The sequence below is a fragment of the Ctenopharyngodon idella genome, chromosome 12, assembly GCF_019924925.1.
Source record: "Ctenopharyngodon idella isolate HZGC_01 chromosome 12, HZGC01, whole genome shotgun sequence".
Taxonomy (NCBI): domain Eukaryota; kingdom Metazoa; phylum Chordata; class Actinopteri; order Cypriniformes; family Xenocyprididae; genus Ctenopharyngodon; species Ctenopharyngodon idella.
Window position 1 is genome coordinate 23,646,937 of NC_067231.1, and position 10,618 is coordinate 23,657,554.

Here is a 10,618-nt window from a genome sequence, read left to right on the forward strand (position 1 = left end):
ATACATGCCACTGTTTTAAGTCCTGGTCTATCTTGAAGAGGACATCTTGAGCTTTTCTGTCATGCTAAATTATTGTATGTGGTCAATGTGATAACATCAGTGTATGGCTTAACAATTATAAAATGTGACAACAATATAACATTTTTTCTCTAAAAATTCATCTTTGATTGTTACATAAACAATTTAATATATAGGTCGCCGGGGTGGAGGTCTTTCAACAGTCATACATTGTAGACTACAATGAGGTCTAAATGATCATTTATCACCAATTAGATTGTCCTTTGGGTAAGTGGATGCATGCTGTGTAAATATTGAAAATTGTCACTGGGGCTCTTTTTCCAAAAGATTTTATTAGTTGTTTGGACGGAAAGGTTAACCACTTTGCAAAATAAGGTGGAACAATGTTCTGCACTTCCTCAGCTAATGCCAAAGAGACACACTGACTGACCACAGTTTGGTCAGGTTAACGTCACTGTCATTATAATTGATCCATTGCCTCTTATGTAGGTCTAGGGTTTGGGGGTCATAATTTAATCAAGGAGGTCTTTTTTTTTACATCTCTGGATATCAAAGAACCTTCAAGGTCATAAGAGTCTGTAATACACATCAAATCTTTACTGCATCTGTGATACCTGTAGAGATGTGTGTGCGTTGTGTACGAAGAGAATTTTGTGCAAGGCTGCTATAATATATAGAACATAATTAAAATACTATTCAAACACAGCTTTTATATTATTTTAAAAGTAGCGCTCTAAATGGTTTCTCATCAAAGCCAAAGTACCTACAGGGCTTTAATGTGATATTCCAGTACTTGTCCAGGATACTGTCTTTGTTAGAAGGGCCTTTTAAAATCTTCCTGCTAACTGACAGCACACCTTTAAGTCTAAATCTAACTATAAGTGCACTATTTCTTTCACTTTGAGGAAGCCCCATTTCAAAGTGCTATAGCAGAGTCAGGATGTTCACTGTTATAGCTCGTGTTCTTGGACAGCACTGCTAGTGGATGCTTTTTCTGCCTCAAGACTATTCCCATTAGCCAATTCCACAGCTGCCGCTGGAGAACTTGTGTGGAGTGGTTTGTGTTTTGGCTGTTGAGAGTACTTCTTTAGGTCATACTCCTCTGCGCTTAATTCTGGGACCAGGACTTTAACTGTGTGGTTGAACAGGGCGTAGTCCACTCTGTAGTTCTTGTGGGTGACCCTGATCATCTCCTGAAAGTGCTGGCCCCACAGAATCTCGCTGGGAGTGTAGGATGTGCGTGTCTGGTGAAGGATGCCCGTGCAGTCGTCTGTGTAGGTGAAAGAGACCACCAGCTCAAAGCTCTCCTTCCTCAGGTCCTGCAAGCTCACCTTGTATAGAGGACTGCCAGGACTGATTTTATGAACTATGGTGGTTGGGGTGGCCAGGATGATGCTGTTTTCTTCAATGTTGAGGTCTTTGTACGTAACATCAACTTTCCCTATGCTGTGTGCCAGGTGCTGTACCAGCTGTGCATGAGCTGTCCCTTCTACCATGTGGTTCCTTCGGAAGTCCCCGACCCGCCACGACAGGCATAGGTGACCATCACGTAAGTTGATCACTGCACAATTGCTGAACCCAACTGTTTGGGCTCTCTTACGGGCAGATGCCATCTTGGCGACGGCGATGCCGATGACAAAAGTGTCAATGAAGACACTGATGACATCTTGGATGGTAACTACGATGATGGCGATCATGCAGTTCTCTGACATGCCCCGAAAGCCGTAACCAATGGTGGTTTGGGTCTCTAATGAGAATAGAAAAGCAGCTGTAAAACTTCGAACCTCATAAACACATGGCTCATTGTTGGGGTCTTTCATATCGCCGTGGGTCAGTGCAATGATCCAGAATAAAATTCCAAAAAAGAGCCATGATAAAATGTAGGAGAGGGCAAATGTCAAGAGCATGACCCTCCAGCGGATCTCGACCAGGGTGGTGAAGATGTCAGTGACCCAGAGAAGCCACTCCTCTGGAACGTGGTGCATAACCATGTTACAGCTCCCATCTTTTCTTACATATCGTTTCTTCTTGGAGTAATAGCCGTCATCTGTGAGCACACTTGGAATGTCGTCACGGCACTTCACTCCGGAATACTGCACTGTGCCTGAGTTCATGCTGCCTTAGCCTAGAGATGAGAGAAAAGCTAAGTCAGATTCATAGGTACCCATTAGGTCCACTTACATTAACTGGAAGAATCATGCAAACATACAGTTCAGCCCTAAGAGGCCATGCATTGTTATTTTTTCTGTCTTTTTTTTTGTTGTGATCACTACTTGTGATTGTGTGTGTGTATTGATAGATAGATAGATACAGTAGATAGACAGACAGACAAACAGACAGATATTTACATCATTGTAAAAAAAAAATCAATGTCCGAAACTTGGGCTACAGCTTTATCGTTGTAGACGCCTGAGTGATTCTGAACATGTGGTCAATTTCATTTCCAGCCAACTCAAGGGATCAGACGTCTACACGGTTATAGAATGATGTTTGACAGACGCCGATTAAATGGTTTGCGGCTGACCAAAGAAATGGTAAGCAACAAACTTTTTTTTTTTTTCGTCATGAGATCATGAGAAACAACTTTTGTTGTGCTGAGAAAATAAGACACAAAAAATAATGCATGGCCCCTCAGGGCATCCGTAAATCTCATCTTAAAATGATAAATCAATATACAAGGCATTAAAGATACTGACACAGAATCTTAATGATGCCTTTAGGGAATTTACCAGATTCAGAGTCTTTTTGACCACATAGATGTATGATAAATCTTAAAGGGTTAGTTCACCCAAAAATGAAATTTCTGTCATTAATTACTCGCCCTTATGTCGTTCCACACCTGTAAGACCTTCGTTCATCTTCAGAACACAAATTAAGATATTTTTGATGAAATCAAAAAAAAAAAAAAAAATTTTTTTTATCTCCCATAGAAAGCAACGAAATTACCACATTCAGGGTCCAGAGAAATAGTAAAAACATAGTTAAAATAGTCAACATCTCTACAGTGGTTCAATCTTACTGTTATGAAGCGATGAGAATACTTTTTTTGCGCAAAAACAAAACAAAAATAACTTTATTTAACAATTTGAACTGTTGTCATACGCACTTGACGTAGTGAACGCAGTGCAGCGCTTCCGTGTTTACGTCCGAACGGCGACTCATTATTGGACGGCTCCTGCGTCAGCATCACACACATGCGTCTTGCTGCTCACGTGTACAGCGTCAGCCAATACTGAGCTCCTGCATCAGCATCGCATGCATGCCTCGTGCTGCTCACGTGAACAGGCCAATACTGAGCCGCCGTTCGGATGTTGAACCTGGAAGCGCTGCAATGAAAATAGCGTAGCAGAAAGACAGGGAAGAGACGAATTTGTTGAATAAAGTCGTTATTTTTGTTTTGTTTTTGCGCACACAGAAAGTATTCTCGTCGCTTCATAACATTAAGATTGAACCACCGTAGTCACGTTGACTATTTTAACGATGTTTTTACTACTTTTCTGGACATCGAATGTGGTAATTTCATTGCTTTCAATGGAGGATAAAAAAAAAACCTCTTGGATTTCATCAAAACATCTTAATTTGTGTTCCGAAGATGAACGAAGGTCTTACGGGTGTGGAACAACATGAGGGTAAGTAATTAATGACAGAAATTTCATTTTTGGGTGAACTAACCCTTTAATAAGGTGTCAGGTTGGCTTTTTGTTTGCACGGTTTATCAGTAAACACTGTATCATGTTATCTTGTAAAATATGGTTTGAATTGAATGTTTTTGTTGATATATGAAGTAAATAAGACTTACCCACAGTGTGGTATTGTGTTTTAGTACACAACGCTAAATGTAGTAATTGCAAACCTTTACGAGAACTTATTTTTTAAACACCACCATACTTTGTCTCTTGGTCATAAGCACCAAGGGCAGTTGTGTTAGGGCCAATTTTAAGGCTGGCTGGTGATGTGTGGAACAAGAAAACGGTTGCGGTCAGTGGCTTGGCTATTTTATGGCAATGACTTAACACAAGCTCAACTTGAGGACACCATATGGAATGTTGGAGCAGAACAGGGACCGGATCTTTTGACATAATCCACATTGTACCCTGCTGAAGGGTCTAAAATCGGGCATCAGAAGGAGAAGGGGGAGGAAAAATCTCACCGAGAAGATAAAATCTGGCTTTACGGCTTAGAAAGGGTGTCAGATACACGTGTACAGTACATGCATGTAGTTCTGTGAGACAGCAGCTGACAGATGCCTTCCCCTTTTACCTCAAGTCAAAGCATGTTGCTCTATATTTTCCCAGTCGTGAAAACATACTAGCTAGGCCTATAGCTTATTAAAATGTTTGCATAGAATTTAGGTATGCAAACATATGTTCTGGAACAGGTTTAGACACTTCATGGCCTGTGTAACGGTAGACATTTATGTCTGTTTTTGAACATCATTTGTGTCAACGCTAAACAGAAACAGCACAATGTGGACTTTCCCCTCTTGAGTAGGATGACTTTTTGTTTGCGGTTTTACGCAAGACCGCAAACACGAACACCCACGCACATAAAACACACATTACATTTATGAATGGGAGGCAATGTAAATACATATCTGTGAGTAATGATGACCAGACTAACTTTGCCCATGGTGAAGAAAATTCTCGTCACACACACAACAACCACATGCTTTCTCCCTCGCTTTCGCACACCTAACCACATACTGTAGATGCATCACAAATTATGACATTTTCCACACCACCATAATAGGAACGTCTGTGTTTAACATGGAACGGACTGCAAATAGATACTTATAATTACTCCTCACGCACTTCATGTTCTGTCTCTTAGCATGAACTCCTGGCATCTTTGATTTTTAAATGTGTCCCTGTCCTTTATCAATGGATGTGCTTCCAGCTGAGCACTGGAAACATAGCCTCCATCCAAATGAACAACGCATAAACTGAGTATTTTTCATTGTTAAGGGAACACGCTGTTTTTGGTGAGGAATTCACTTTCCATTGACGCTTTTTTTGTGTAGTGTCTACATTTCCAAGTATAAAACAAATTAATAAGATGGTGGTATGTTCCCATGAAAGTTTGTTGTTAGGGGCAATGTGACCTTCTACTCAACCGGTACTGACTTTTTTTTATTTTTTATACCGTCATTGAAAAATCTTGCCAATCAATGGAATTATCTTACTTGTGTTTGTCTCTCTCACTGCTATGTAACTGACAATTAGGCTATATTATGAAATGAGAAAGAAAGAAAGAAAGGAAAAAAGAAAGAAAAAAACAAAAGATAGTTCTATATTTTTCCAGTTGTGTATTTTTTTTTTTTTTGTTCAAAACTTCATTCATGTGTTTCATCAGAATTTTTGTCGGATGTTGGTTTGACTGGTAAGTTTTGGCTTACCGGTTCTATTTTAAGATGGCAATCTGGGAATGTTTATCATTGGTAATTCTTTTTTTCAGCGTTCCCTTTGCCCAGTGTCAATACAGTTTATCATAATAGATCGGTTGCCTGGAGATGCAAACCTCATTGCAACAAACCATTGTGATCTTTCCAGTTTGTGGGATTCTTAGAAACGTAACCGCATTGTGTGGCAGTTGTGCTCAGAGAAATCTAATATCTTCTATTCTTGGTTGCCTTTTTTAGCTCTTCTTTCTTCATAAGTTTGGCTTGGGTTGCTGAGTAATTCTTATGTTTTTGTATGTAATTTAAATCTCGTGCTATTAATTTATCATGAGATCTGTTGTCTCACCTCCACTAATTTTGTAATTTGCTACTGTGAAGCGTTGAAAAAGAGACTCGACAGGTGTTCAGACATTTAAAATGATATTAAATAATTTCAAATTTATGTGCCATAAATTAATGCTATTCACAAAAAAAAAAAAAGTAATAATTCGTTATGCCTCAGAAAAGACTTTCCATTTCAGCTAATGTCACCAATACCTCTTATTTTCTGCCCTCCAACCACCTGGCTCCATTCTGACATGTCCTGTAACACCCACTTTTCATGATATAATCAATTCCTGATGCATAACATAAAGTCTTGCCCTACAGTTTTTTCCCCCTCATTGAACATCTACTTTCATTCACAAATACTTTAGGTTATGGAAGTAAATGGGGTTTGTATGGCGTTTCACATTGTCAACGTTCAGCTTTAAAGTCTAGAAATTGGTTTGGTTGCTCATCATTTAAATTGAGTGTTCAAATTTAATTTAATTTCTGTCAGGCAGAAATGTGGTTCCATCTAATATTTACATTTTGGTTAAATTGACTCTTTTTTTTTTTTTATGGCATAGTTCACCTAAACCCAATCTGTAAAAAAAAAAAAAAAAAAGAAAAGAAAAAAAATGATGAAACTCCCATTGGCATACGACTTCTGCACTGTATTCTGAAGCAATGAAGGGGAAGATTATCAATGAATAACGAAAATGTATACATTTTGGTCTGTTTCTCACACAAAGCTATCATATGACTTAAAAAAACTTGAAATATAGTGGTAAATTTGAATAGACTTTTGGGATACTTCTGTGGTGCATTAAAGCTCCAGTTCACTTTCAACTAAAATCAGTGACCGCCATATTATCCATAATATTCAGAATTTCTCCATTTGTTTTTCACAGATGTAGGAAAGTCATACGGGTTTGGTGAAGTATTCCTTTTTTTTTTTTTTTTTTTTTTTTTGCTGATTTCCACATTGATAAAAAGCTTGGTGTTTTCTTACTGCAGGGTAAGGGGCTCAGCCAGGAAAGCAAGAGACTGTTATCTGGGTGTAGTCCTGTGCTTTCTCCATTAACCGTTAAAGGAAGCATCTCTGAACTGCAGCACCATGAGATGGTAAATGAAAAGGGAATAGAAGCTTCCCATTGGGAGATCTTTTGGCAGTGGACTGATCTATTACAGCCAAACCACTGTGAGCATCCTCTGCACTGATCGCTACCTCCACCCAGCCATACTGGGCAGCAGGTTCCACTAAGATCATGGATTGATATTTCTGTAATCATATGAAATAGTCTAAATTTTCCAATTATCTACTCTTGTGAACTATGGGATACAAACAGAAGAGGCCCTGTGGTTTTGTCTCCTTTGAATATTTGTGTGAAAAACAATGCAGATTGCCTTAAGTTTATGCAATTACAACAGCAAACTCAATGTCTACTATTACTATTATTCATCCAGTCCTAAAGGGTGAAGTGTATAATTTCTGTGCACCATCCTACCAATGGATACTTATAGTTAAAGTAACTTTTTTTGTACTTATAGAATACTTATATTTGCATATTAAACTGAGAAAGTATTTTAACCTAGAAAAATGACACATTTCACAGCATAATTTTGCAGTCTTGCTCCAACAGAATGACACAATCACAAAATCACTACTGAAGCAAGTTAAAATTTATGATTTAGATTTGTCAATGTACATTTGGCCAAATGGCTAACCATAAAGCATTTAAAATAAATTTATTGTGTTGAGCCATGGATTTATTTGATAGTAAACTTGAAAGCATGATTACTGAACTGTGAGTTTTGCAGTCGTGTTGTGGCATTCAGAGCATTAGAGTTGGTCACAAAGCAGTCTCTGTATCACGAACATTCCGAATTACATATAAGTTCTCGTCATGCCCAATATGTCTTAATGACAATCGTCGTGCATAAACCCTTTACAGTGTCCCAGAATGGCAACATTTACAATGGCTTCTTCAGATAGCTCAATTAGAACTGGCTCCTGGGTAATTTTTCACAGTTTAAGGCCCTAAAATGCATTAAAGAAATATTTCACCTCAAACATTCTGTCATCATTAACCCACCCTCATGTTGTTAACCTTTCCTTCCTCTGCAGAACATAAAAGGAAAGGAACCAAGGAAACATTTTCCATAGTGGCTAAATTTGTGATGTCCAATGCATGAAATGATTTTGCATCAATTTGTTAATATGGTTCACAAAAACTGTTATAATTTGTTCACGAATTGAGCAGCATTTAACAGCCTGCTGGAGATTATGTGAATAATGAAGTAAATGTTTTATCTGTTTCTCACACAATGCTATTGTATGACTTTAAAAGACATGCAACATAGCATACAAGTATAGCACGCACTTTTGTGGTGTTTTGCATCTTTTTTGAAGCTTGAGCCCTGTTTAGTGTAATAACATGTAAATGCCATATGTTTTTGTTATGACATAAGGGTGAGTAAATGTTTACAGACTTTTCATTTTTGGGTTAACTGTCTTAATGTAGTTACATAATTTCAGCTTACTGTGAAAAGAGAACCAGCTCCTCAAAAACTGCATCTTATACTTCCATAAACATTCTCAATTTACTATTCAGGCCACTTTTGTGTCAAACACTGAATGGAAATTCACAAAGATTCAGACAATATAAACACTAAAATGGTGTAATTCTGTTTTGTCCTTCAGATGAACGTCTCTTATGACAGACACTGCTACTAGATCATGTGGTCAAGCAAAGGATGCCAATGTTTTATCAAACCATTGTGGCGCAAGTACTACAGTAAGTATCTTTGAAAGGTAAACAGCCCCCTTCTCTGCTATGTTTACTGTTTTGACCTGACTGCCACATTAATTCAGAGATAAATTTCACTGTGTACAAAATAGTGAAATGCTGCATGCATCAATGCTAGTGTGTCTGGTCTGCGAACTGTCATGGAGCACATCGCTACGGGTTTAGAAGCGATCATTAGAGCCACAGTCATTGTCATCGCTAAAAGATACTTGTCTAAAAGAACTCAAAAGTGCGTTTTTTTTTTTTTTTTATTGTGTGCGCGATCATCTCAGATCGATTCTTTCTGTCACAATCAGCTAAGGGTGAAGGTCATATGCATAAACTGCTCATGTGGGACATATGGCAATGTTCTAAATGTCAGAGTCCCAGTACAGCTTACCTCCGCTATGTTTCCTGCACTGCTCGAGGGCTTTACAAGTCTATTACATGCCCACTTAAAGCAAATAACGTCCATGCAGATACACAGTGTTCAGTCGCACGAAACCACCCTGTATGGAGCAAAACTTCTTTGCCCTGGGCCCTGTCTCACCCATAATGACCTTCAATTTCTCGGTTCCCAGGAAGTAAGAGGCACTTTATTTGGCTAAAGTTTTACCAGTTCCATCACAAGCTCCTGTGGATCAGAGAACCAGACTGCATTGAGCAAAGTTTAATGTTACGTAAAGCTTTTAATACGAGCAAAGATCTTGGAAGATGGCACGTGCAGGTTACAGGTGTAGTACATTTATTTATTTGACTTTATTTGCAATCGTGTTAGTTAAATCCCAAAGACTGAAGAGGAATTGAAATAGCTGTTTGGTCACCTTGTAAGGACTTTTCCACATTACAATATGCTTAATGTGCCACTTTATTACTGTTAGCTGTGCTCCGTTAATCTTTGCCCGAAGCACACATTGAAAACAGAGATGTTGACATTTTTAATGTCCCTTGAATACGTGACAACAGCATTGTATTAGTTTACGATTAATAGAAACAAATTAGCATGGAATGTTTATGTAACATTATGTTTTATGCTCATTCAGCTGTTTAAATGTTCCAAGAAAATTCCCATTACAGTCTAAAAGTTAAACAGCATGCATTATGGCTTGTAAAGAATTTTTAATTGCTCAATACATACATTACTAACTAACTAATAATATTTATGGTTAATTTATAACATGTAAATCTATTTTTAAGTATGAAATTCAGTAGATGGAAAAAATACACCCTTATATTAGTTTAAAAAAACAGCTGCCTGTTTTTGTGCTTGTGGGTCATTTGAGTCCAGTGTTTTCTTAGATTACAGCATGTTCTCTCAGACACACACTTTGCGCTCTCATTTAAAGCTTGAGATTTGTCCTCCCTAAAGCAGCTCGAGTGTCACCCATATCCTGACTCAGCCCTTCCTCTAACGCCCCAAAAACTTATCAGACTAGATTTATCGCTTCTCACATGCCTCTTTCTGATCTGTGTCTGACAGCAACAGGAAACAATGAATAACATCCACTTTTCGGGGGATGATGACTAATCTTTAGGACTACACTCAAATTTTGTCCACCTCGTGCCTTTTTAAAAACCACCCATGCAAACTTAACACTAAGACTCTGGATGTTTACTCTGCCAAATTTAAGTTTACGATAATTTTAACTCAACTAATTTGGCATGATATACATGCATTGTCCTTACAGTAAAGAAATACTGTTATTTCTTCTCACAGTTCAGCTGTGATAGCCGTTTCTGGCGAATAAATAAACAGACTAAGAATGCAGATGGTGCCTACCTGCTCTGTGTCTGTTGCTGTGAGAGTGTGGCGTGCTTTGAAGTTTCCACCTGAGTGCAGGACTGCACACAAACTGCACTGGCTGTAGAGGCTGGATTGGGTAAGTGTGTGTGATAGAGAACCAGCCCACCTGTACCTATGCTCAAGAAAAAATTCACATGCGCTGTGTATGTGAGCATTTGTTGAGCTTGCAGCCATAGTGACTGATGAGTTCTAGACGACAATTACCAAAGACACTAGAGTGTGGTTTTTAGTCCATGCTTTGAGGTCATCTATACGTTATGCTAAAAGATAATTTAGTAAAATATGTATCCATTTAAAATTGACAGT

General features: G+C 38.3%; 1 protein-coding gene across 1 annotated transcript; it reads right to left on the reverse strand.

Annotated features, from left to right (window-relative positions):
• Positions 1 to 330: 330 nt before the first annotated feature.
• kcnj16a (potassium inwardly rectifying channel subfamily J member 16a) lies at positions 331 to 10,410 on the reverse strand. Its single transcript, XM_051913912.1, has 2 exons — positions 10,289 to 10,410; positions 331 to 2,143 (listed from the first exon to the last, which is right to left on the reverse strand). The coding sequence occupies exon 2, from the start codon at positions 2,130 to 2,132 to the stop codon at positions 969 to 971; it is 1,164 nt and encodes a 387-aa protein (XP_051769872.1). The 5' UTR covers positions 2,133 to 2,143; positions 10,289 to 10,410; the 3' UTR covers positions 331 to 968.
• Between the last annotated feature and the right edge of the window lie 208 nt (positions 10,411 to 10,618).

Coding starts and splice junctions, on each gene's coding strand:
- kcnj16a (XM_051913912.1), bottom strand. CDS start 2,132: ATGAACTCAGGCACAGTGCAGTATTCCGGAGTGAAGTGCCGTGACGAC.